We start from the raw sequence: 25,704 nt of genomic DNA, 5'->3' as shown, positions 1-25,704 counted from the left end.
ATCGGTGTGTGTTTTTTTTTGGCAAATTTATTTTAAAAATCATAAGATTTGAGTTGTATTGTTTGTTCTGTTTTGTTCTGTTGTTAAATCCTCATATTTTAAACGATTTATAATCATATTTGGTAAATCTCTAGTTGTCTTGTGGAAATGAAGTGTGAGTAAATGTATTCTACTGTGTCGCTTATTGTTATTTCATTTAAGTATAGCGCCCTGAATTTAAAATATATAAACTTGTATATTCCACTGAATTTTAATGAACGGATTGAATATGTTTCTATGTTTTTTAATTAAATTTTTTTGCAGTAAAATGTTCGTGTTCATCATCTGAGTCTGGATTAACGAGCTCAACGGCACATTTACGTGGAAGCCAGCCACGGATACGAATTTTCTTCGTTATTAATTTATCCCCGTCATTCAAACCGTTTTTATCAGTTTTCTGTTTGGCACCTTGAACTTTTTCTCCGAATAACCAGTACCTGCGATTGATGAACAATGTTTGAATTGGTTAAAATTGTCGTTGTTTCGAACGAAAGAAAAAATTAATATTGGAACACATACTTCTTCCATCGTGTGACTTTGACAATGTCTCCTACATCTAGTTTGATCCTGGGTTCGTCTGTGCAAGGTGTGTTTAGAGCAACAACAAAGCCTTGTGTCCAAAATGGTAGCCAAGACCCGGAGGCAGCCTTTTGAATTGAGTAAGTTCGAGTTCTGGCACGTTTCTCCTCTTTCTGCGCAATTTGTTCGATCTGAAGAGAATAAACGGATCGTTTATTTGAAAAAAATAAAAAATAAAATGCTCCATGAATTTCTTGAGATGACAATCCAGCCCTATAACTGGATTCAAATTTATATAATTAAAAATACCGTAAGCGTGTATTGGTTACATCCACTGCGAACTTTCCAATGAATACCATCGCCGATGGGAGCACAACTGGGATCGGCTACTTGTTTTATATTGTCCCATGTTCCCAGGTCATAGGGAAAGATGAAATTCTTATCGCTACCTTCATAACGATAGTTAGCCTTCTCTAAAATCCAGTCCTCGATTCCAGTTCGATTCCGCATAATTGCACGAACCTAATAAATCAAAATGTATACAATTATTTCAACACCATTTTCGAGTGTCTCGTTTCCGACCAGAAAAAAAAAAGAAATCTTGCACAAATCGTCGAAATTACATACTTGAAAGTATAATAGCATGCCAACTGCGATCACGACACCCACGGACAGGCCCAGACTAAAGATACTCAAACTGAGGCTAATCATTCCAAATTGCACGGTAGCCAAATGAAGTTGATTCGTATAAATATACCTATACATTGAAGTGATAAAAAATATGAATACGTGTAAATGGTAAATTAGCATAGCAAATAATAGCGTTTCGTTTATTAGCATAATAAATATAATAATCATTTATGCTTAATTGTACGGTACCATGAGTAGTGGATGCCTCGATAAATGGAAGCCGATAAAATGATGGTCGATTGAATGCAGCCAAGCACCGAAAATGCCAGGAAACTCGTGAAATATGCATGATTATTCCAGCCAACACACTAAATGCGCCAACAAACAGAAAAGAAAAACAAAAACAATATTAAATATTTGAAAGAGGTCAACAATGGCCAAAAACCAAATATTATTCTATGTAATGGTTGGTTGTGCCAAAAAATTTTTACCGTATTTAGCCAGGCTGCAAATAAAAGAGGAGAGAAAAACAAATTCGTTATTTTTCTATGAAATTTTCGCTAATAATATACTTTGCTATTGGTGAAAAGTTAATTATTTTCCAAAAATAGAAATAGTTTGTAGTGCTTACGGCAATGATGATCCATTTTCATAACACATCGTTCACACTTTCGGCAATGATGTGATCTAGGTGCTTTGTATCCCTCACAAACACTGCAATATTGCAACATTTTTTTGGCTCTTTTATCCTGTAAGTGATGAGAGAGGTAGAAAAAAAAAACCAGTGAATCGAAATCCTGGGTATGTGTGCATTTTGGCAATATATAGAGGGTAACCGGAACATGCGTTCATAACAAGATTTGTTGGTTTGCATATTTCGTTGATATGTCTATGTGGAACACTCACTTTGGGCTCCCATTTAAGCGGTAAGAATCCCGGGCCACAAATCGTACCCATGACATAATTGAATGCGGAAAGCGCGGACAGAATCAGGAAAACCATTTGATGTATCATCCCGCCTACAGACCGATTCGGTGGCCACCACATCGAATTTATGTACAATGTTGTAAGGGTAACACATTTTATAATGCCTGCAAGAGAGAAAAAATGAGAGAAATGTTTTATTTAAATTTTATTCTTCATACACGATAGAGTAAAAGCAACGGAATACGGCAACGCTGGAAAATGGAAAGTGAGAAAAACGGGAGGAGAGAGAGAGAGAGAGAGGAAGACCAAGCAAACAAATTAGCATAAATAAATGAGCACGTGTGAACAATTTAGCTTGAGCACAAAGTGAAGTAAAGTGAAAACTCCTTCCTTTTCCTTCCGTTGGAGTCGTTGAAGCAGTTGCGGTTGTTCTCAATGTTATTGTTATTTTTCTTGTTCTTTTAAAAACAAATAGAAACGAAGAAATGTGGAAATGAGTCGTTTTCCTCGGCTGTACGTGATAGCAATCGTATCCTTTTTGTATCGTTTGAACAAAACACAGTGAAAGCACTTTCGTGCAATGTTGACCATAAGTGACGGCGACGAATGCAAGAAAAAAAAACACAATGTGCATGCATAAATTGTTGTGTTGATGTTGTTGCTTCGTTTTTTTTCTCTCTCGTTTTGGCCACAAAGAAATTGTGGAATTGGTAATAAACATGCGATTCACATGAGATTCAGTATAATGCAGCTACTAAAAGCGCAACGAACTCACTCAGCACTTTCACAAATGAGCGTCCGTCAATTAATTTATCCCTCCGCCCACTATCTAAATCAATCCATGCATATGCTTAAACTCTTTCTCACATTGTTCCATGCGGCGGCCAACACTGGACGAATGAAAATGAACCAACTTTTTATTCGATATAACTTGACATTTTAATTAAGCCATTTTCATTGAATTGTTTTGAACAACAACTTATTTTAACATCTCAGGTGTTGACACAAATTAAATTTAGATTAAATGGCAGTTCAACTTTTCGAAATTTCTAATTAAATAGTATGGAGAAACTTTCTTATTCTGACATAAAATTTGATTTGCAAACGTTTTCGAGACGATCTTGTCTCATCTTGAGGCACAACAAAACTGAAACAATTTTCGCAAATTCAAGCCATAGTAGGTATTCAATAGTGGTGGAGCAACCAACTTCAGACACATGTATCTGAAAATATATTCGCAAACATATCTCCGAATCATAACGATCAAGCCTTTATCATCGCCGTTATGGCTCATTTAATGGCACCGAGGAATAAATATTTCGGAAACCGAAAATTGAATTAAGTTTTGAAATAATTTAGGTAAATTGGATCGTAATTCAATGCTAAAAACATAATTCATTCTTTATTCCATTGTTTTTCTATTTCGGGTAGGCTCTTTTATTTTACTTTGACATGGTAGTAAATACTTTTTTCGATGCGCTTCTGACCGTGTTGCTTTTTTTCACTCAGTTTTCTATTTGTTTCAAAGCAATCAATTAAGACCGCCCGCCCGTTCGATAGTTGGTTGGTCTAATTATGCCGATTGTTGAGCCAAGCAATTTAATCAAATTGCCAGGTTTGAGTTACATATAAATAGTTCTTGTTGCGATAATGAATGCAATGCGTCAAAAAAATTCCTTCTTTTGATTTCTGTCGCGATTTTGTTTTTATTCGGGGTTTCTGTTCACCCATTCCATTCAATGTGTTCTTTGTTACTTCTGCTGGTAATTGTGTTGTTGATTTTCTTTTCTTCTGATATATTCATTTAAAAATATTGTTTGAGCACGCAAAAACGCAATATATCCTAAACGTCCAAATGTTAACAAAATGCTTTGGGAATATTTCACCATCATAATTATATGGAATCTATATATGACTAAATGTCTAGCCAGACCTCACGGGCGGTTAAATACAACAAAACAAACGCAAAAGTTCTATCTTGATTTAGAGAACAACACGAGCCAATTCTATTGTCGAACAACAACAGAAAAAATAAAAATCAATTTTTATGTGTAAATTCCAGAGGTGAATTTATAGTTTTGGTTTTGTATTGGATTTGAACGGGATTCATTTTAAATATAACTTTATAAGTTGAAGTAGTGACTGTCGATTAAATTCCTGCATTCGTTCATTTCCTTTAATAGGTGCCATTAGGGAAGAAACCCTCTATTGAAAGTCTCTATGAACGTTTTCTTCGGCTAAGAAATTAAAGGCCGAATTGCTCTAGTATTGCCAATAGAATTGTTAACGACATACACCGCACAACGTTTTCTTTCTGCTTAGTGTTGGCATTTATTGTGAAAATAAACGTGTGGTAAAATAACAGATTTACCGAGGACCATTCCGATATGTTTCCTTTCAGGTCATACCATATTTTATGATTGCAATGAAAATGGGAGAACGAACAAAAAAAATGTATGCTAAAGTGCAAATGCTGGCACTCATTCAAAAATGATCGAACAAACTCTTATTAAATTTCATATTGACATATTTCGGCACGTAGACCAATACGCTTTGCAGTATTTTGAGAAAAAAAGGACTGTTTTTCTCCTGTCGTGAACAGAAAAAAAAACCGAAAAATTTAAATTACACAGAAAACCATAATTATTTGTTATAATTTTCATTGAATCATTTGCATAATTGCATTGGATGTCGTTAAAATATGCAGAAATAATCGATGTCATACGAAAGGTTAGCATTGGTCGGACATGCTTCATTCATATATATTGCCATTTAAAATTGCAATTTAACCGTACACCAAATAAAATGAAACATTTAACAAATTGTGCATGTGAAATGAGTTTACATTGGAATCGGCAAACACACAATTTGGTTTACTTTTTCGCCGATGTGCTATGAATACATCATCATCGACATCGTCATCTCAAATGAATATGTTTGGCTTGGTTTGGTCGCAAAGAATTTGTATTTCTCTTTTAAGTTACAGCCAACCAGACACTCCAAACAAAGTCGTACCATTTCATTTTTCCACGAAGAAAAAAAAATTATCAAACAAATATTGTGCATATTATTGCTACGACGGAGATAAGACCGGGAATAACACCGAAGATAAATGTGTTGATTTGATGAAGTTTGTTTGTCAATACATAACCTCACTTGGTTCCACATATAAACAATCTGCTATACGCAACAATTTTTTTTTCGTTTTACTATCACACAAATATTCATCGGTTTCGCATTTTTTTCTTCTTTTAATTTTTGTTCCTTACCAATGGCAACGGCTGGTCCCCAATGCAAAAATCGCTTCAGCGATTTTTTCAATGAACTACTCATATTTACATAATTTATTCGGATTGTTCTTCTTTTTTTTTATCTCAATGTTGGCGTATGAAAGAAAGTATGCTGTCAACTCAAATCACTACCGAAAAACACAAACACACACACACACACAAACGTACGCACACACAACACCAAAATGGAAATCGTCTATCGAGAAATGCACTTTGTATTCACCAGAAAACGAGAAAAAAAACAAATTATATTTTAAAGAAGACGACGCCGTTGAAGAGCGTAGAAAACGAAAGTAGCGATATATTCACTTATATGACCGATGCGAAAGAAACATATGAACGATGTGTTGTTGTGAGTTGCTTCGTGCATACTAACTGCAAAATACAGTTGTTTATTTTGGTTCGATAGACTTGATGTTAAGTGTCAAGAACAGCGTCTACAAAGGGGAAAAAATGTTGACAACAAAGTTGACATATCACAGCGGAGTAGCTCGGCAGACGACGACGACAACGACAGCGGCGATGGTACGAACGGAAAGTGGAAGTGAAGAAGAAAAGAAGCAAGGGAAAAAAAGGGAGAGAAGGAGCATAGAGCAAGCGCACATGAATAAAAATATAGAAAGAAAATGTTTGTAAGAATTTTTTTTCCATCCCGTTTGCGTTTTCTTCTTTCTGTGGATTGGTTGAAGAAGCATTGATAATGACATCTTGTGGGGCTTATGCAAACTTATTTCGATGGCTTTCAATCAAACAAAGTAACACATGAAACTTGACATAAAATGCGTTTCGTACGTTTTGAGATGCGTGCCATTACGATGAATACGTTGAAATTGCGGACTCAATGCAGGAATATGTGTTTTATGTGCTCAGTTTGTGTGCGAAAAATCGAGCGAGTGTACATGCGAATCAGGAGAAGAAAAAAAGAGAAATAATGTTTTAGTAGTATGGGAAGTAGCAAGACATCGAATGTCAAACTAACGGAGAACGGAATATTATAGTCGCAATTTATTTGAAACATGCTCAGGCTATTGGAGAGTTGATCATAATTGCTGCTTTTCTTTCTGCGGTACATCTTTTCGTCCCTTTTCCTTTTATTTCCTTGTTCATTCCGAAATATTCAGTCACGTCAATACTTTCTTCGTTGGTTTGTTCAAAAGAAGAAAAAATTAAAATTGAAAAAAAAAAACAAAACAATCGAGACGGGTGCAACCGTTCCCATACACAAATCCACAGTGATGGCGTGTGATTTGCCTGGAACTGCACAATCTGTGCGCTAAATGATACATAATTGTTACAATGTGGTTTGTATTTTGAATGCATAATTTATGCTTTTAATTAGCCTGACCGTTTAATTCGCGATGCGAAGGAGCGAACAAGAGCGAGCACGAGGCACACACACACACACGCTTAGTGGTTGCTTTGTGTGAACAGCGAGCAAGCTTTTTTTATGGCCCAACGTACACTCACTGGGTTAGCATGATATTTATGATAAAATGAACTAAAAATGATGAGAATACGCAAAGAAGTTGAAGCCAAAGCAAAAGAAGAAGAAGAATAAGAAGAAGGAAGAAGCGCAAAAAAATCATGTACAGAAGAGCTTTTTGAATATGATAGCATATCTTCATCCACCAGAGTAATAAGCGACCGTCGCTGCTTCTCGTGCTGCCTTAGCAAGTGGAAAGTGTACGATAAAGTGTACACTGTACATACACAGTGTGTGGTGTGTGCCTGTTTTGTGTACAACACACATGGAGCAGCAGCAGCAGCAGCAGCTGCCGCACCAACCAGCCAACCAGTGTGTACCAATACAATCATACCATCCATTTCAGAATTTTCCCCGACAATCCGATTAATCGGTGTGTTTTTTATTCGGTGCGCTATTATTTAGTGTCATAGAAGATATAGTTGTGTTGTTTCCATTCGAATATTCAGTTTCACTTGAGCCGTTGTGTGGATTGAACCCGAACGTGAGAAATTATCGTACAACGCAACATCCAACAAATTATTATAGAAAGAAGGTACCCAATTCCAAGCAGTAAAACAAGCACAATTTTCGAAAAGGAAAAAAAAGTAAAGAGAACGAACGGAGAAAAAAGAAGAAAACAAAAATCACGAGAAAATCATACGTATGAAAACGAAGTTATCAATTTCAAGTGATTCGTTCAGAATTCTCTACAATTTTTTGTTGTCTCATTTGCCTTTGTGTGTTTGTGTTTGTGTGTTGAAACTGTTGTTCATTTCGTTGATTTCGATTTCAAATTTACTGACATTGTTTTCAAGGTGCTTCGGTGGTCTAATGGAATAAAAAAACAGCAAAAAATAATCAAGAAGAAGAAGCAAAAAAATACTTTCCTTTGCAAGTCAAATAAAACAACAAGGTATATTGTCGCACAGAACTTGTTTGTTGTGTGTTAAAAACAATAGTGTTTGAATTTTATGTTCGATGTTTCATTCGACGTTGAATGAAAAACGACTAAACACAAACCGAATAACTGTGAGTGAAAAGTAAATGATATTTTAAACGTTTGGTGTATGAACGAGAGAGAGAGAGAGAGAACGAGCGAGAGACAAGTGCATTTATTTCAGTGTTTTATTATATTATTTATCGGTTTTTCTTTTCTTTTTTTCTTCAATTAAATTCAACGATTCATCAGTTTTTTTCTCCACCGAGTCTATTACGTAAAAAAACAAGACATAAGTGTTCACAAAAAGAGCAATGTATTTTGTCTGAAGATAGTGAAATTGCGATCATTTGCATAGCAATTGAAAACATTGCTTTTATCTTTCTTCGTTCATCGGATCGAATTTTTTCGGCCGAAAAATATTAAATGTTCTGAACTTCAACGAATTTTCGCTGACCATTCCGAATACTACGTCTTTCATTGTTACACACTTACGGAAGAATCAATTTTCATCCAAGGTTTTAATTTCTCACACTGTCTCTTTCGCTTCGGTGTTGGGACCGTTATGGCTTTCGATTGGCGGCAGTTCTTTTTTCCATTATTTCACCCGATATTCCTCCAAATCCATTTAGACGTAGTTACACACGAGAGCAAACACAATTGTATGTGGCTCTTTTCTCTCTCTCTCTCTCTCTCTCTCTCTCTCTCTCTCTCTCTTTCGGTTTCCTAAGTGTGAATCATCGCATGACTTATGTGCATTTCCAAAAGCGTACAATGTCTGAGCTGTGTTTGTTCGTCCTTTTTTTTCGTTGTTTGTTCGCTCACTCGTTCCCACTATCTCCGCATCGAATCGGAATGTTCGAATAAGGGCAAAAGATGTAAATCATCTTTAATTTAGTAATTTCAAAGAATTCAAAGCCGTCTTCTATGATGTTGGGTAATATTTTATCAACCTTGAGCATCATTGGATTATTGTTCTCACATTCCAAAACGGATCCACTTTTGCGAATCATTTTTTTCCTTTTTATTCCGTTGTTGTTTTTTTCTCTGTTCATTTCCATTTCAGACGAATGAAGGGTCTGGTTTGCTTTGCGTTTTTTTTTGTTCGTTTCTTTGATTTGATGATAGATGAACGAGTAAAAATGAAAAATGAGTTTAATTACAATTCAGTGTGTGCGTTGTTTGTTAAATATGAGATGAAATCTTCCAAGATTGCAATCAATTTAATACTCTCATTGCTAATTAATACAAAGACATTCTGAATGCAGTGTGACATGTACCGAAATTACTATTGAAAACGAGTCACAACTGAAACTCGGTACAGAGAATTCATGGTCAATTGTCACATTGACAAAGAAAACATTGTTTATTCTTTTCTTTTTTTTCACTCACTATATATATTTGCACCGATATCGATGTGTATTCTTTTCTCTTTATTTCTTTTTTTGCTGGAAGCACACTGTCATAAATGTTATTATGAAAGCCTCAATGATTGGCGATCGATATGGTGAATGAAAAGCATAGCGCATATGAGACATCCAAAGCTTTATGTTTCATATTTCATATTTTTCCAAGCAATGTGTCTAGACATAACGACTCTTTATAGTTACGGGCTATTAATGCGATGCTTTCCACAATCTAATTGAAATTCCTTCACTCTTTTCGCATTGCATTTATATTTGGAATGAAGACCAAAAAAGTTATAGAAAAAAAGCAGCAAATCAAAACCATCGATAAATAATTAATTAATTAATTAATTAGGTTAATATTCTGAATATTCTGCGGTTCATTTCCATTATTCGGTGTCGTGGAATCGTGAATAACATGTCAAAATCCACAAATTTCGGCCAATTTACACGACACATGGTTTTCACAATAGAATTGAAATGGAGAAAAGGGGATAGGAAGACAAAGAGTGAGAGAGTGAGCGAGAAGGACAGAGGACAGAGGAAAGAGGAATCAATTTGGATCGAATTCGGTTGAATAGAGTTTCCGTACATGACAGTTTGTTCGATTCTAGCCAGCGCTCGATAGCACTCATTTTTATTCAAAATTCCAACAGTTTATTTTTGGAATTCGCTCACAATATTTTTTTCTCCATTGGATTCGTGTAGGAGTGAAGGTTGAGTCGCTTTGTGGAAATTAATTTCAACTCGTCGAAGAAAAATTTATCATAAATGCAAGTTGATCAACTAAATAAATACCATGAACGAACAAATGCTATATGTATATTTTCCAATAAAGGGAAAAAAACTCGAATGAAAAGTGTGAAATATCCACACACACACACACACACACACAGAGAGAGAGAGAGAGAGAGAGAGAGAGAGAGAGGAAAGGAAAAAAGCAGAACAAGGTAAAAGAAAAAGCATGATGACTGCATCGAGAATGGGTTACTAACCATTTAATAAATGGTTGATTTGCATTCAATTTCGATACATACTTGTTTATGCTTTGATGGGCATTTGATTGGCTAGAAAGCATAATGAAATACGGACCAATTTGCTTAAACCAACCGTTCAATTGCATTCACATGTTTCCCATACACGCTCCGAACACTGACGATGTACGTGTGAATGAGTGAGTGAGAGGGTGTGTGTGTGCGTCCGTATGTGTCCGAGGCGTACATTGTTCTTCTTCCGATATCTTCATTATTATTTCAATGAAGTCCGAAATTCAGCATTTGGCTGAACCATCACATGACGTACACAAACAGTCACCATTTATCAGGCTCAATTACCTCAATTATCAATCAGCGCTCTTCGCTACTCTCTGTGTTACATAAATGCCCTAAATGTACAAATGGAAAATGTGAGACTGGTGTAAATAAGTGCAAAAGAGCTGAAATTGAGAAACATTTTTTTATTTCAGTCAATTGAACAACGGCTTTGATTGCATGAAGTAGCTGTTTAAATATCAAAAGTGACTAGCCACAAAAAAAAATACACAAAACAAAATCAATGCGTGCAAAGAAAAATTGTCATTGTCTGTGTCTTTTTTTTCGTTCATACTCATTGCTTGAATGAAAATTTCGAGGAGAGAGAAAGAGAAAAGAGATAGAAAGCGAATGAGAGAGAGACCGAGCATGTGACGGAAAGAATCAGCGACAGAGAGAGAGAGAGAGAGAGAAAGAGAGAGAGAGAGAGAGAGAAATGAACAAGAATAAAAACGCAGTCACAAGCAAGTAACTGGTTAACACACAAAATGTACAGCCACATTGAGAGAAGAGTGCAACGTTCCCGGATAGACGCAATAAACGCCATTGCATATGACAAAATACCGTACAATGTGTGAATTATGCAGTTGTAACCACTCACGCCTATCTAAATGATTCACACACAAGCACGACATATCGACTTTGAATCCTTTGCCAGTTTTTTTCCTTCTAATTTTAGATTTGCAATTTGGACATTTTTGTGATCCATTTTTAAATCAAATTTGTGTGAAAAAAAAATTAAGTACAAGTTTATTTATTTTGGACTCCGTATGTGTTTTTTGTTTTGTTTCTGGTGCCTTTCTTCGGTGGAAATATTCAATTAAAATTGTGCGCAATCGATTTCGATTTCATGTGTTATGTGTACCATATGAGCATACATTTCGTTTTCATTTTCTAAGCAGAGAACAAAAAGAAGTAATATTCGTGAAATATTTATCAATTGGGAAATGGAACGACAATGAAAATAATTTCCCAATACAGATCATGAAATTCGTCATTTGTCGTAACGAAATTCGAAATCAATATCGCTCAATAAGTGAAAATGGACTGCTGACTGTCATTATCTATTTTTGAGAGAATGAGAATGAGAGAAAAGAAAACCATTTGACTGAAACACAATTCCTTGTAGCTATTTAATCGTTTCTATTTGTTTTTGTAAGCCCGTGGCAGGAAGAATGCAAGTGCATTAACCAATAACTGAATTTTTTATTAGCTTTAGAAAACAAAACGAACAAAACCAAAAAAAGTAGCACCGAAATACATCCAGCTCAGACATTTACCGACACAATGTAAATCAATTATGAACATGTTCAACATCAATCGGTGAATAATGGGAATGTAGTATAATAATATGGACTGCTGTGCACATGAAATGCGTGGTTTATTCCACATAAGAAGCGTTCATCAGCCACAATTCACCCAAACTTATTCGGAAAACCAAAAGAGCAATTGCAAAAATATATATTTAGAAAATAACGAATAGTAGCCACTTTTTGCTTTTCGGAACGCAATTAATGGGAATTGCAGTGTCAGTGAATTTATTATCGATTTGTGCTATATTTTGAAACAAAACTTCGCCTAAATAATTCATCATCTATTGATTTTTGACGAATCAATCCGTCATTATTTATTCTAGCTTAATAATATTATTGTATTTGCGTGAATGAAATTTGTTTGGCACACATTTATGTGATATATCACAACAACAACAACATCAACATTACCGAAAACAGTCATCAACGGCAAAAACAGCAAAAATCCAAATCAAATGCACGAGAGACCCCAAGAGCAATTTAAATTTCATACCGTTACGATAATACGTCTACACACACACACACACAAGCAAACAAGCAAACAATTGTGTGTATATGGTTGAGCGGGAATTGGATCGAGCATTTGAATTTATTAAAATATCACATCCACTTATTAACTGCCGATAAAATTGCCGTTATTTTTTATTCATCATTCATATTGGATTGTGATGGAAAGCACCCCGAAAGCACCGTACTTGAAACATTTGAGGCAATTGCGGCTACTCCAAGCCACCCATTCGATTTGGATCGTAATTTATGGGAAAAACACGGCTCGAAAAAAAAATGTGTTTTTGACGCGAGCACGTCAAATTCAAAAGGCAAGAGAATTGAGAGAGAGAGAGAGTGTACCCGTACTCTCGCATTACCATGTTTATTTCCCTTCCGCTTTTGGCGTCAAATGTCTGAGTTTTACCGAATTAAATTCCGAAAAGAGTTTGAATGCGAAAACGCCGATGAATAAATGAAATTTCTTTAAACATTTGCACACCTATCGCCGTTTTATATGTTGTTTAAACTTGTCCACCGCTCAAGTACACCAAACGATTTGAATAGAAAAATTGGAACGGAGCTAAACTAAAAAGGACAAACACCCATGCACACACACAGCTATCGATAGAATGACTTATTTCTGTGGATGTCATTCTAAATTTGAATGAATTCCTTAAATTAAGTTCTGATATTTTCGATGTGTGTTTATGTGTGTGGGTCGGTGTATGTGTGTTTGTGTTCAAAAACACTACTTCACACCGTTCTATTGAAAATGCATGCTATAATAATTCTATGGGCATGTCATGAAACGAATTTTACTTTACGGCTTGGCCTATTTAAGTTTTGTTCTATTTTTAAAAGAAAGAGATGCATTGAAATCTGTTACACTGTGTCATTCATTGCAATTTGAATGCTGGAACATTATGTCTTTCAGCCATCCACAATCTAGTGACATAAAGCGGACTTTTTAACATGTTGTCCAATGCACGTGCATATGAACACATCGACAAATATGTATTGCAAGACAGCAACAGAGAGAAAGAGATAGATAGAGAGAGAGAGAGAGAGAGAGAGAGAGAGAGAGAGAGGGAAGGACAGAGAAAGAGGGGAAAAAATGCAACTAACCGCCTAAGGAACCAAAATTATATCCATACATTTTTCATAAAAACTTTGCGATGAATGGAAAGAAGGAATGAAAAGAAAACATTGTGTCCGAAGGAAGCAGAGTGTGAAACACAGAGGTGTTATTTCCAACGCATTCATTTGAGAGAGAAAAGACAAAAGCGAAATTATGTAATAAGCGTTTGTAAATGAGGAATTTAAACAAAATTTTAGATGAATTTAATGGATGTAACTTGTTTTAACATTCGTTTGATTATCGTCAACACATTTTCAACATCCAAATGCAACGTACATGTGGCAACATGTCATTTTGCATTTTGCTACCCCATCTCTCGCCCGAAATGAATCGCATGAGATTATTAATCGTTGTGGCGGTACATTCCGTCTGAATAATGTTTAATCGCTACAGTTCGTCTTGTGTTTAACCGACAATGTCGCCATTTGTATCACCAAAACATAAACATCAACAAACAAAAAAACAAACAAATACACACATAATTGGCACTTAGTATCCTTGAAGTCGTCGGTGCTTGTTATAGCGCTGTTGTGCTCGATATAATTGTTCCGTATTTCGTTTCAGGGAATGTAGAGTGACAGGGGAGATATGTTGAAATGCGTACATTGAACAGAACGATACATATCCAGTGAGAAGCACCGATACACACGGACACACACACACACACAACTGAGCTGCAAAAAGAAAACGTCGATCAATACATATCAGTTTCTTATGAATTACCACTGGAACGAAACACAACAGTAACAACAACAAAAATACTAACAGCAACAACAACAAAAACAAATAAACAAACAAATCGTTGATATCCATATTTTTGAAATCTAGTCATAACATTTAGAATCCTAGTCTTTTATTCAAAATAATCAGTCTCAAAACCAACAAAAAAAAGAAGAAGAAGAAGAAGAAGAAGAGTAGAAACAAAAAACCAAAGCAACAACAAAACTCAAAAGAAATCGTAGTCATGATATCACGACTGGTGCCGTTATTTTCGTTTACATTTTGTGTAACACAATTATTTACACCTGCACATGGAATTATCGATCGACTGGTCGTACAAACGAGCTCTGGACCGATTCGCGGTCGTTCAGTGAAAGTGGAAGGTCATGAGGTACATGTTTTTACCGGCGTTCCGTTTGCTAAGCCACCAATTGATGGACTACGATTTAAAAAGCCTGTTCCGGCTGAACCGTGGCACGGTGTATTAGATGCAAGCCGACTTCCACCAACGTGTGTTCAGGAAAGGTAAGAAAAAACATATCGATTATTATCATGCACTTTATTGCAAGCGAAGCAATGCCTTGCCAAGCAAACGCGAACGAATAAACAAAAAAAACATATGCACGGGTTCAATGGATGTTTCCGGTGAACTTTGGAAATAATTCTGTTGAATCTCATCTGTGTGAGACTATAACAACACACTCATATTGGATTTGAACTCTCTTTTATTTCGGTTCATTCGCAGGTACGAATATTTTCCAGGATTTCAAGGCGAAGAGATGTGGAATCCGAATACAAATATTTCTGAAGACTGCTTATATCTGAATCTTTGGGTGCCAGTCAAACCGAAACTTCGACATGGGAGAAATGCAAATGGAGCTTCTGGCGTAAGTTATTACAACATTCCATTTAATTGTTTTTTTTATTGTTGCGGTGGTGTGTGTGTGTGTGTGTGTGTGTGTGTGTGTGTGTGTGTGCGGCGGTTGTTGTTTTTCTGCTAGCAGTGCGCACTATTGAAAAACACCTGACCTCCTTGCCTTAGCTGCAGCTGCTGCTGCTACTACTGCTGCCTTTTGACTTTCTAATCGCATTTTCACACTTTGGCGCATTATTTCCTCTTGAAAAATGATGTTAACTACTGTTAAAGCTTTTTTTTGTCAAAGGCAAACGAATAACGTTCCACTGTGTGTGTTTGTGTTTTTTTTCTTTCTTTTTTACCCTTTCTGTTTCCCATTTTCGCTTTTACAGCATAATGGTGAGCACGAGCATACTACACATGGAAACGATGAAACACAAACAAAACCAAACGGTTTAGCGATGTTGGTATGGATTTATGGCGGTGGCTTTATGAGCGGTTCATCCACACTCGACATTTATAATGCTGAAATACTTGCGGCCGTTGGCAATGTCATCGTTGCATCCATGCAATACCGAATCGGTTCATTTGGATTCTTGTATTTGGCACCATTGTTGCCTGGGCGAGAAGAAGAAGTACCAGGTATAGTCAATTTTTCACACTCATTTTTGCACCCACTCTCTCACTTTGCAGCAATCGAGCTTCAACGAGAGAGAGAGAGAGAGAAAAAATGTTTAATTATTTTCAAACACAAAACAGAAATTGCGTAGCACTCTCGATTATTATTATTTGTCGTGCATTTGCACAAATGCAAAACAACAAAATGTTAGCACAACAAATTGCTTTTTTATCGATCCGTTTGCATTCGTATGGGCCTGTGTCTATGATATCATCACAATGATATTGGGAAATTGTATAGTTTTACCATAAAAAGCTGAATCTTCAATGAAAGACTGACGCAAAGATGATTTTCCAAAATGCAGACACACAAAATTATACACACGAACACGATTTCTCAAATCGAATTGAATTGAATTGCATAGCGATGAATCTAGCAATTTTTCTATATGCTTTATTGGTTTGAATGCATTTGAACGCATCGCATGCAAAACATCCACTTGCAACTTACTTCACATTACGCCAAGGAAGTGTAATCTATTATAAATCCCAATGAAAATGAAGCACTATGATTGACAGCACAACAAAAAACAGAGATAGTAATTCGAGTATCGAGTATATCCGTGCTACATGAATGCAAACACATTGTGACAAGTAGCCGGCGTGATTTGATTTGTGATAAATCACGGCTGTTCATTCTTGCATCGAACTGCATCACTCGAAATGTATGACTTTTATTAGTGGTGATGATTGTCTTATATGATTTTCGATGCTTTTCCCCCCCACAGGCAATGTTGGAATGTGGGATCAGGCGTTGGCGATTCATTGGTTGAAAGATAATGCAAGAGCGTTCGGCGGAGATCCGGATTTGATTACATTATTTGGCGAATCAGCTGGTGGTAGTGCAGTTAATCTGCATCTTCTATCGCCGGTCACAAGGGGACTTGCTCATCGCGGTATTATCCAATCTGGTACACTGAATGCCCCTTGGAGTCACATGGAGTCTCAAAGAGCCGTCGAAATCGGTCTCGCTCTTATCGATGATTGTAACTGTAATTCGACAATGCTGAAAGTATGCGATTTTATTCAATCTAAAAAAATGCTAACATTCAATAATGGTTTTGGGTTTTTTTTTTTTCTTTCCTTTAGGAACAGCCAACAGTTGTGCTTGATTGCATGCGAAAGGTGGATGCAAAAACGATATCTGTGCAACAATGGAATTCGTATTCAGGTATTTTGGGCTTTCCATCAGCACCAACTGTAGACGGTGTATTTATGCCAGCCGACCCAATGACCATGTTAGAAGAGGCTGACTTAAGCGGCATCGATATATTGGTTGGAAGCAACAAAGACGAAGGTTTGTGTGAATATTACATATCCATATTCGAATAGTATGACAACAATACGAGCGATAGTGCACAGATAGACTATTGAAAACCAAAAAAATTATGATTATTGGTCGATGCGTAATGAAGGTCACGCTCCGCTACGAAACGATACAATAAAACATAAAACAATAGCGACCCAAGCATACAAACAAACAAAAGAAAAACTCACGAAAAAAAAGAGCGGAAAAAATGGAGGAGAATCCGTAAAAAGCATCTATCTAGTCGCAAATTGTGTTCGATTCCATAAAACAAGAATCAAAATATTGATATGCATATGACAAGATTGAAAAATCACCATGGAATAGCAAGGAGAAAAAAAACATAATAACCATAGAAAGCTTCACTTTTAACGACAACACAACGGCAAAAGCAGAAGAAAAAAACGAATAGAAAATAACAGAAGTAAGAGAAGAATTGAACTTATGTATAATATACATATAATTTTATATGTATATAGAAAAGCTTTACCAATGATAATCAACGACCTTGAACTCAGTCCATTTTTCTCTATTTTCTGGTTGGTGGTTCGCTCAATTCTTCACAGACCATCTGCACTCACACGCATAAAAAGCCCGACTCCGTGTATATAAAGCGCGCACATAAAACAGAGAAACACACAGAGTGAGCGAGCAAGGGAGTGAGCGCAATAGAAAGAGAGAGAGAGAGGGAGAAAGAAAGAGATACACAGGTATTTTCTAACACGTTTATACCCAAACGCGATGATACACACGAAAAAGAATGCTTTTACACACGGAGGTCCGTTTATGCTTTTAGCCATATTAAAATATATATGGCGGTAAAAATTTTACGCATATACCGTACACCGTACGATGGTTGTCGTCGTTCTCTGTCATTTGCTCGCTTGTGCTCGTTCACTCATTCTCTTCTCTCGGTCTCTCAGTCGTACACCATTTCGAATGGCGTATACACGTGCTGGCTTGTGCATGTGTTCACGCGAGTGGCATGCTTGGCCTCAATCTATCTACGATATGTATGATTCCCAATAATATTCGGGAGGAAAGAAAAACCGAAAAGAAGAGAAATGAGCGCCCGTGAAACACACACACACACACAGAGATGGAGAGAGAGAAAAAGGAGACAAAAGGAGCGGAGACACGCTTCGGCCCATCGTAAACGATGATATAATATACTGGTGGTGTAGAACGAGCAAACCAACAAAAAGTTAAGTATTTGTGTGTGAAAGTACCGTTGAATATCCATTAACACGGTGGATTAACAATTGAAAATCCTGTCTGTGTCGTTCGAGTACACACAATTCTATGGGTTTTCTAAAACTTTGCTCCCATCTTTATGTGTCATCATTTTAATGAAAATTCAACGAATAAATTTACTGTCGTTTTTTTTTCTCGTCTTCTATTGAAAAGTTCGTTTTCTGTCGACGAATCTTATTTGACGAAAATTCCAAAGAACGAATCACGAACTAAAACCATACACATAGCCATATCGTTATATAATACAGCAGTATACAAGCACAGTACGCCAGGGTTCGGGTGAAAAGCTCGCTCACTGTCTTTGCAAGTATTTGAGAGATAGATAGAGAAAGAATGCGACCGAATGGCACAGAGTGTGAGTGTGTGTAAGAGAAAAAGTGCCGGATTCACCAGCGTGAGACTGGTTCGTTTCCAACAAACCCTCAAACAGACACATTTGTTTTTCTCTCAAATACACATGAGTACACACGCACCCGCTTCTTACTCACTTTATTTTACAATTCAATATATAGATTTTTTCCCTTCTACTTCTTCTTCTTCTTCTGTGTCGTCTATTATGCGCTTCGCCCGAGCAGTCAATTTATTTATTTATTATCCCATTCGCATTCACATTCGATCGTAATGGGTATCAGCGAAACAGAGTTTGTTTTGGGTAAATAAGGGAATTTTATTCTTCATATCTTTCTGGCTTTCACGATAGATGTTCGTCTTCTTTCTCTTTATTTTATTTTATTTTATTTTTTCGTCATTCGGCAACAGTATATAGATCACGCGGTTCTTTCAAACATAAAGCTTTAGCTTGCCACTACTAGCTGCTAACGGCTTGCTCCGTGCTGCGATGCCAAAGTCGTAAATGTCCATAGAAATTGCCAAAAAGAAATTCTTACCTTTCGTATAGTTTTTGCATGAAAAGGGGCTGTTGGCAAGTGAATTCGCACACATATTGAATGTTTTGACTCGTCCTCGATTAGAATATTGTGCATATCATCATACTCCTTTCGAAATCCGGTATGCCTCAAAAAATAAAAATGGCATAAAGAGGAAAGAGAGGGATAAAAAAACGAAACATAAAGTTTTTCCCGTAATTTTTTCGGCATTCGTTGAGTTTCACCCACAATGCACAGTTCACAGTGGTATTTTTCCCCCCAAACGATTTTGAAAACGCGTAAAATGAAAATCAATGTAATGTGGTAATTTTCGATTTACATTTCTGACATTGTGAAATGAACACATGACTTTCGACATTCGATCAACTCAAAGACATGACTTGCTTACCAAAAAAAAAAATTTCCCACTTCTTCTGTATCGTACGGATATTGAGCCAAGCAACTGGTAATTTTTCCCCCTACTCTGCTCTTCTATGGCATTTTCTATGTAAATTTTCCAACGTTGGGATGGATGAGCAAAGTAAATTAAGTTGGGAATAACTACAATCTTTGGTGTGCGATTGAAGCAAGCAGCAGAAAATCCACGCATTCCATTTTATTAAGAGATTTTATAATTTTTCTTCTTCTTCTCCTTCTTCTCATCGTCCATTCGCTACGTCTTGTGATGGGCTTGCTTGAGGATGGGTAATAGAAATGTTTGTCTGTATCGTGTCAGCGTTGAACATAAAAAGAAAGAAAAAAAAAATTTATAATAATAATTATTTTTCTTTAGACAACTTATATAAATAAGACTATAACTATTTGTCGCAAAGTTTTGAAGAATCCAGAAGAAAACCACAATCGATCCGAGCATTTTTTTCATGAATACTCTGCATCCAAAGCACCGTATCACAATCAGCATTACAAATTTGTAAATTATAACTTTTATTGGCATATTCACGATGAACCCGCCTTCATTTATTTCTCTGGTTTATTGTGGACTTTTATTATGTGTGTTGTGCGTTGTGTGAGTGTGTGTACGGGCCACTTACATTGGAGAAAAAAGGAAAACCGCACAAATACAACCAAATATAAATGGTGATTTACCAACACTTATACGCAATTCGCTGTTGAGGTAGTTTCGGATTTTGTTCCGGCATTTGACACTGCTTTGATTTACCGAGACAAAATAAACGAAGAGAAGCAGAGAAGGATAAAAAGAGTTTGCCTTTGTATGAATACTCACTTTCTCTCTCTTTCCTTCTAGCTTTTACGGCTCATCAATTTATCCATAGTAAATGATAGTTGTCAAAGGCTAGCCAACAATTATTTTGATTAATTTTTTTTCTTCACACTTTGTCCACATCCTCACGTGCCTTGCGAATGGTCAGTATCGTACCCACATACACACACTCGCACACATGTTTACTGTACATGAATGAATAAATTACGATCGGCCTAATGGAAATATGTGGAAAGTAGCACAACCGATTGCGGTTTTTCCTTCCGCGTTCTACTTTATTTAGATAGTAAGATGTTTCGTCTCGTTTTCTCTTTGATTGTCTTTCTGACAAATTCATTACTCAGCAATTAAGCGATTCGCTGTTCCAAACCACCTCGAGCTAGAGAATGTTTTTCAAGAAATTTGTATTTCGGTTCATTCATTATTATTATTATTATTATGTTTTTTTTTCTTCTTCAATAAATTCAGGCACATACTTTCTGCTGTACGATTTCATCGACTACTTTGAAAAAGATGCGCCAACATCGTTGCCGCGGGCCAAATTCCTCGAAATCATGAACACAATATTCAACAAACATTCGGAGCCTGAGCGAGAAACCATCATTTTTCAGGTAAATATTTAATGGTTCCAGCGAATGTAATAATCTGCAGTTTCTCAATTCAATTTCCATTCTTTCAATCTCTCTCTCACTCTCTTGCCCCCTTAACTCTCCCAAACAAATTGAATCGCATTATTTATTGGCATACGGAACACAACATACACACACCCATTGACTCAAAAACATACACGGAACGGCCCCGAATCATCGAAATCGAAAATGGAAATGTCAATGCAGTACACCAATTGGGAGAATATAAATGATGGCTTTCAAAACCAATATCAAGTGGGTCAAGCGGTCGGCGACCATTTTTTCATATGCCCAACCAACGAGTATGCGGCCGGTATGACTGCACGGGGAGCATCTGTCCTTTACTACTACTTTACACATGTAAGTACTTCTAACTATTTTATTACGTGCCCATATTTTCAATGTCAATATATCCATTATTGATTGACACGAGTGCTCTAAACATTAACGTTGTTTCCGAATGCTCGTGCGGGGCCATTCTACCACACTCTCTCCCTCTTCGGCTCTCTTAATCGTTTGAAGTTCCAATGCGTTTCTTCTTTGTCTTTTACTCACATTCTCCCTGCTCTCGTCTCTGCTCTTTTGCTTTTGTTTATGACTTTCATACCATTTCCGTTTTATTCCATCGAAATCGAGTTTCAACCAGACTTTGGGTTGGCCAGGTGAAGGACTCTCCGAATTGATTCGTTTCCCATTACGAATCGAGCAAATATATTGAAATTCCAAAGCTTTTCGTAACGAACGAACGAAAGAACGAACAATCGTGACAGATATCTTGAAACTAATTTCAGTGTCCAGTGAATCTATCATGTGCAGAAATGGCTGCGTATGAAAGAATGACAGGGCGAGAGGATGAACGAAAAAATGAATACTTGCCCAGAAACTAAGTAGGCCGTAAATCTTCAAAGCGTAACAGATAAACTGTTTGGAATCGATTTTATGCAAAAACTTTTCATTAAATTGACTTGGCGACTAACCGATGGACAATTTAATGGCGTTTGAGCAAAAACGAACAACGGCAGAAAAAAACACGAAAAGTCACTTCAACACCACCACTACCACTACCACCATCATCATCATCATCATCATCATCATCGACAACCAACGATAAGCAATCCAACGAACGAGCACGGCTCAAAGAGAAAAGCGGCAGTTCAATTAAATGAGCTTGTACTGAAAGTTCCTACTACTGTGAGTGTAGTGTAATTTTGAAGGAGAGTTCAAATGCTTGTGTACGGAACGTTATTTCAATAAGTGCGAAGGCACAAAAATGTCAACCATCAAAGATAATCCAAGGTCAATTCGTCTACAATCACATACACAAGTATTCCGTACATAAGCACCAAAAAGCACAACCAAAGTCTTAGATTTTATGCTTATTACGTTTGTATACATACGTATATATGTATGTACCGATGATACATGCATACGAGTTTGGTTTGAAGTGGTTTGTATATCTTAATGAGACTAACGGCATTGGTTCAATGAGAGAAAACAACGTATCTTTTCGAAATCCACTTATCGCCGTAGACTTTTCTAATCTATATAGTATGTATGCATTCAGGATGATTCGAATTGCCTTACAATTTCAACGAACCAACGAATGTATACACTTCGCCAAGACGGTTAAGTTTGTTTGCTTGACTTTTCCGCGGGAGAAAGAAAGAAAACGACGACGAAGAAGAGTGGAAAAAGTGAAAGTGCGTGCAGAAACGGCATTCGCTGGTAATAAAAGTGTATTCCGATTCGGTTCATCGTTGTTCACCACATTGGAAAAACTTCAGCACCAACAGCAACAAATGAACTTGAAATTATCTGTAATGAAGGAAATAATGTTTGTCTGTGTATTTAAAAAAATATATACGTATATATACATATATGTATATAGGTATGTTTTCAATTCGTTGATAACCGTATCACTGGGTTCTTTCTATTCTTTTGTTTGTGTGTAGTCGAGTAAGTGTTATTCTATCTGAACAAAACATCAACCCATTACCTGAAATTGGACATATTACATTATTTTCTTTATGTACTAAGTAAAACATGACTATTTTCCACCTCAGTGATACATGCAAACTTGCTCCTTAGGAATGCGTGTAGTTGATACGAATGTGTTTGTGTGTGTGTGTGTGTGTGTATGTGCATTTGTGTTTGTGCACTTTTCCCGTTTTTCCACGTTCGTTTTCAATTTATCGTATTTACATCGTACGCATTATTTATCGGCTAGCATACGTTCAAATTGAAGCGTCCAGAAATGGAAAGAAAAGCACACACATGTCGCGCGCGTGTAAGTCCCTCTGACTGAAACCGAATCGTCCAGCATACACCGTTGAGTTTTAGCTGTGCGACAGTTTTTACTTTCATCGATGAATTATAATCAAGTCAGACCCCGGAAAAAATAGAAAGACGGAATAAAATCAACTAATCAATAGTAGACACTTCTGACTGAAATGTTGATCTTGAGCATTGATTGCTAGGCATTGCATTGTTCACAGCGACGCAACACAAATACACAGGGCAAATCCATCCATTGAGTACATATATATATGTGAACGACAAAATCAAGAGTGTGTGACCCAGTATGTGGCGTACGTGAATAAATAAGGCAGATGCAAACAACTAAATGGATAACAATTTCACTGCTGATTGATTTAATATAGAACGGCTCCCTTGACAATGGAAGATTTTTAGGCAAAACTTTATAAGCGAGCGAGCAAGCGGAGAGAATATTTTCAAATAAATCCGCGCATAGCGTGTATACAAAGCTCCAGAGAAACCAAATCCATTTCACGCGACAGTCGTGTGACAAAACTGCAACCGCTGAATAGAAACATAGAGGCGAAGAGGTTGAGAAAGAGAGAGAGAGAGAGAGAGAGAGAGAGAGAGAGAGAGAGGAAGAAATGGTTCGAGAACCGAGCCACTGATTTAAGACGCTTAATTTATTTGATTATATTTTATTGCAAAATCTTGGAATAACAAAAACAATTTTCGATGAAAATGGCCAAGGAGAAGGTCATTTAATGCGCATTTTGTCGATAGTTCATAGCTGTACATGTACAATTACTTGGGCTGAAATCTTGATTACTTTATTTTTCTTGTTTTTGCTCTTTTTTTTTACTCTCGATTTGTTTCCATTTTGCTTGCACCAAAATTAGCGCACCAGCACATCACTCTGGGGAGAATGGATGGGCGTTTTACACGCTGATGAAATTGAATACATATTTGGACAGCCACTAAACAATTCACTGCAGTATAGAGATCGAGAGCGTGAACTTAGCCGTCGAATGGTGCAAGCTGTTAGCGAATTTGCTCGAACTGGGTAAATTTTTTTTTGTTTTCAGGATAAAGCATTTCGAAATGCGGTTTCGTGAAAATCAAAGTGCTAATTTTGCGTTTGTTTATTCGTTTGTTTTCGTATAGCAATCCAGCGTTGGAGGATGAAGAATGGCCTGAGTATAGCAAGGAAAATCCAATTTATCGAATTTTCAATGCCGAAGGTGATGGAAAGCATCAAAAGGAACATTTCGGCAAAGGACCAATGGCCTCAGCCTGTGCATTTTGGAATACATACTTACCACGACTTAAGACATGGACAGGTAACATTTGAACCAATTCCATTTATCGTTCGGTTTTTCTCCATTCATTTTAATTCTGACTTAACTAATTTTAACGTTTTCTTTTTGTTGTTCTTTTCCGTTGTTCTTTCTTTTCTCAACAGATGCAAATAATTTGCCATGTTCGGATTCAGTTCAAAGTAACAAAGCAGCAACGCCTACAGAACTTAGTTTATCTATTGGCCTTAGCGTGATTTTAATGAAATTAATTCAAAATCATCTCACAGGGATATAAAGAGGGTGACAACGCCAACAAATTTCGATGATGAATAACAAAACAATGCAAAGCAAAGAAATTCAACTTTGAATTTTTTTCTATTGGACAACGTTCAATAAAATGATTCAGTGAAATTGGATTGAAGAGAAAAAAACCAAAAACCGAAAAGTTAAGAAAAAACAAAACCAAAAACTAGCTGTTAGAGAGAATGCCCTTCAAAATTAAAATGAAAGAAAAACAAATTAGAAGTGTAAAAAAGAAAAAAAAAACCAGCAATTGATATCGCTGACTTGCTCCGTTTGCACGACAAGATAAATATCTTTTATAGAACTCGGAGATATTTGTGATATATTCAAACTCCAGGATGAACTTGAGTAAATTTAGAAGAAAACACACACTTTTTCCACCCAAGATACAAGAAAAAACCAAGCAAACCATTCAAAACCATAAAAAAATGACGAAGAACCACAAACAATGTAAGAAAAAGTGCGAAAAGGCGGACATATTTCTTTCCCGAATTGATGTCGATTTTTCTGAGATAAAAACAAAAACAGCAACATGCAACACTCAATCCTTGGGGTTCTAAATTTATTAAACAAACAAACAAACAAAAAACATATCAAAAAATGTATTAGGATTTCAATGGTGTGTTAAAAATTATTACCTAAATTTACTGCTGTGTACTTTTGCAACAATCCATATATTGCTCAGGCGCTCGGCTTACAACAACCACCATATCACCACCATCATCATCATAATTTTCGTTGCATTCGTTTTGTAGACTACTGCGAAGAAATGCGAAGGAAAGAGTGGGAAAGAATGCTCGATTAGTTAGCTCTTTTACACACCACACAAAAA

At 36.5% G+C, this 25,704-nt stretch overlaps 2 protein-coding genes across 5 annotated transcripts; one reads left to right on the top strand and one right to left on the bottom strand.

The window, feature by feature from the left end:
• Positions 1 to 17: 17 nt before the first annotated feature.
• LOC129579206 (palmitoyltransferase ZDHHC6) lies at positions 18 to 8,029 on the bottom strand. Of its 2 annotated transcripts, XM_055469033.1 has the most exons (10): positions 8,021 to 8,029; positions 5,385 to 5,476; positions 2,095 to 2,279; positions 1,820 to 1,937; positions 1,680 to 1,693; positions 1,438 to 1,556; positions 1,186 to 1,315; positions 868 to 1,080; positions 559 to 749; positions 18 to 476 (listed from the first exon to the last, which is right to left on the bottom strand). In XM_055469033.1, the coding sequence occupies exons 2-10, from the start codon at positions 5,446 to 5,448 to the stop codon at positions 284 to 286; spliced, it is 1,227 nt and encodes a 408-aa protein (XP_055325008.1). In that variant the 5' UTR covers positions 5,449 to 5,476; positions 8,021 to 8,029; the 3' UTR covers positions 18 to 283. The 2 variants fall into 2 exon arrangements, with proteins under 2 accessions (XP_055325008.1, XP_055325007.1); XM_055469032.1 differs by lacking the exon at positions 8,021 to 8,029 and having other exon boundaries at positions 5,385 to 5,801.
• On the top strand, positions 7,333 to 25,038 carry LOC129579205 (acetylcholinesterase). 3 transcript variants are annotated; one of them, XM_055469028.1, is made up of 12 exons: positions 7,355 to 7,423; positions 7,686 to 7,783; positions 14,028 to 14,708; positions 14,929 to 15,070; positions 15,432 to 15,681; positions 16,446 to 16,729; positions 16,807 to 17,014; positions 20,855 to 20,997; positions 21,223 to 21,375; positions 24,171 to 24,334; positions 24,436 to 24,611; positions 24,734 to 25,038. In XM_055469028.1, the coding sequence occupies exons 3-12, from the start codon at positions 14,428 to 14,430 to the stop codon at positions 24,862 to 24,864; spliced, it is 1,932 nt and encodes a 643-aa protein (XP_055325003.1). In that variant the 5' UTR covers positions 7,355 to 7,423; positions 7,686 to 7,783; positions 14,028 to 14,427; the 3' UTR covers positions 24,865 to 25,038. The 3 variants fall into 3 exon arrangements, with proteins under 3 accessions (XP_055325005.1, XP_055325003.1, XP_055325006.1); XM_055469031.1 differs by lacking the exon at positions 7,355 to 7,423 and adding an exon at positions 7,425 to 7,531; XM_055469030.1 differs by lacking the exon at positions 7,686 to 7,783 and having other exon boundaries at positions 7,333 to 7,423.
• Positions 25,039 to 25,704: the final 666 nt, after the last annotated feature.

The sequence above is a fragment of the Sitodiplosis mosellana genome, unplaced genomic scaffold, assembly GCF_009176505.1.
Source record: "Sitodiplosis mosellana isolate CC-2019 unplaced genomic scaffold, AAFC_SMos_1.0 Smas_scaffold_6226, whole genome shotgun sequence".
In the NCBI taxonomy this organism is placed as follows: domain Eukaryota; kingdom Metazoa; phylum Arthropoda; class Insecta; order Diptera; family Cecidomyiidae; genus Sitodiplosis; species Sitodiplosis mosellana.
This window is presented reverse-complemented; position numbering and strand designations above follow the sequence as displayed.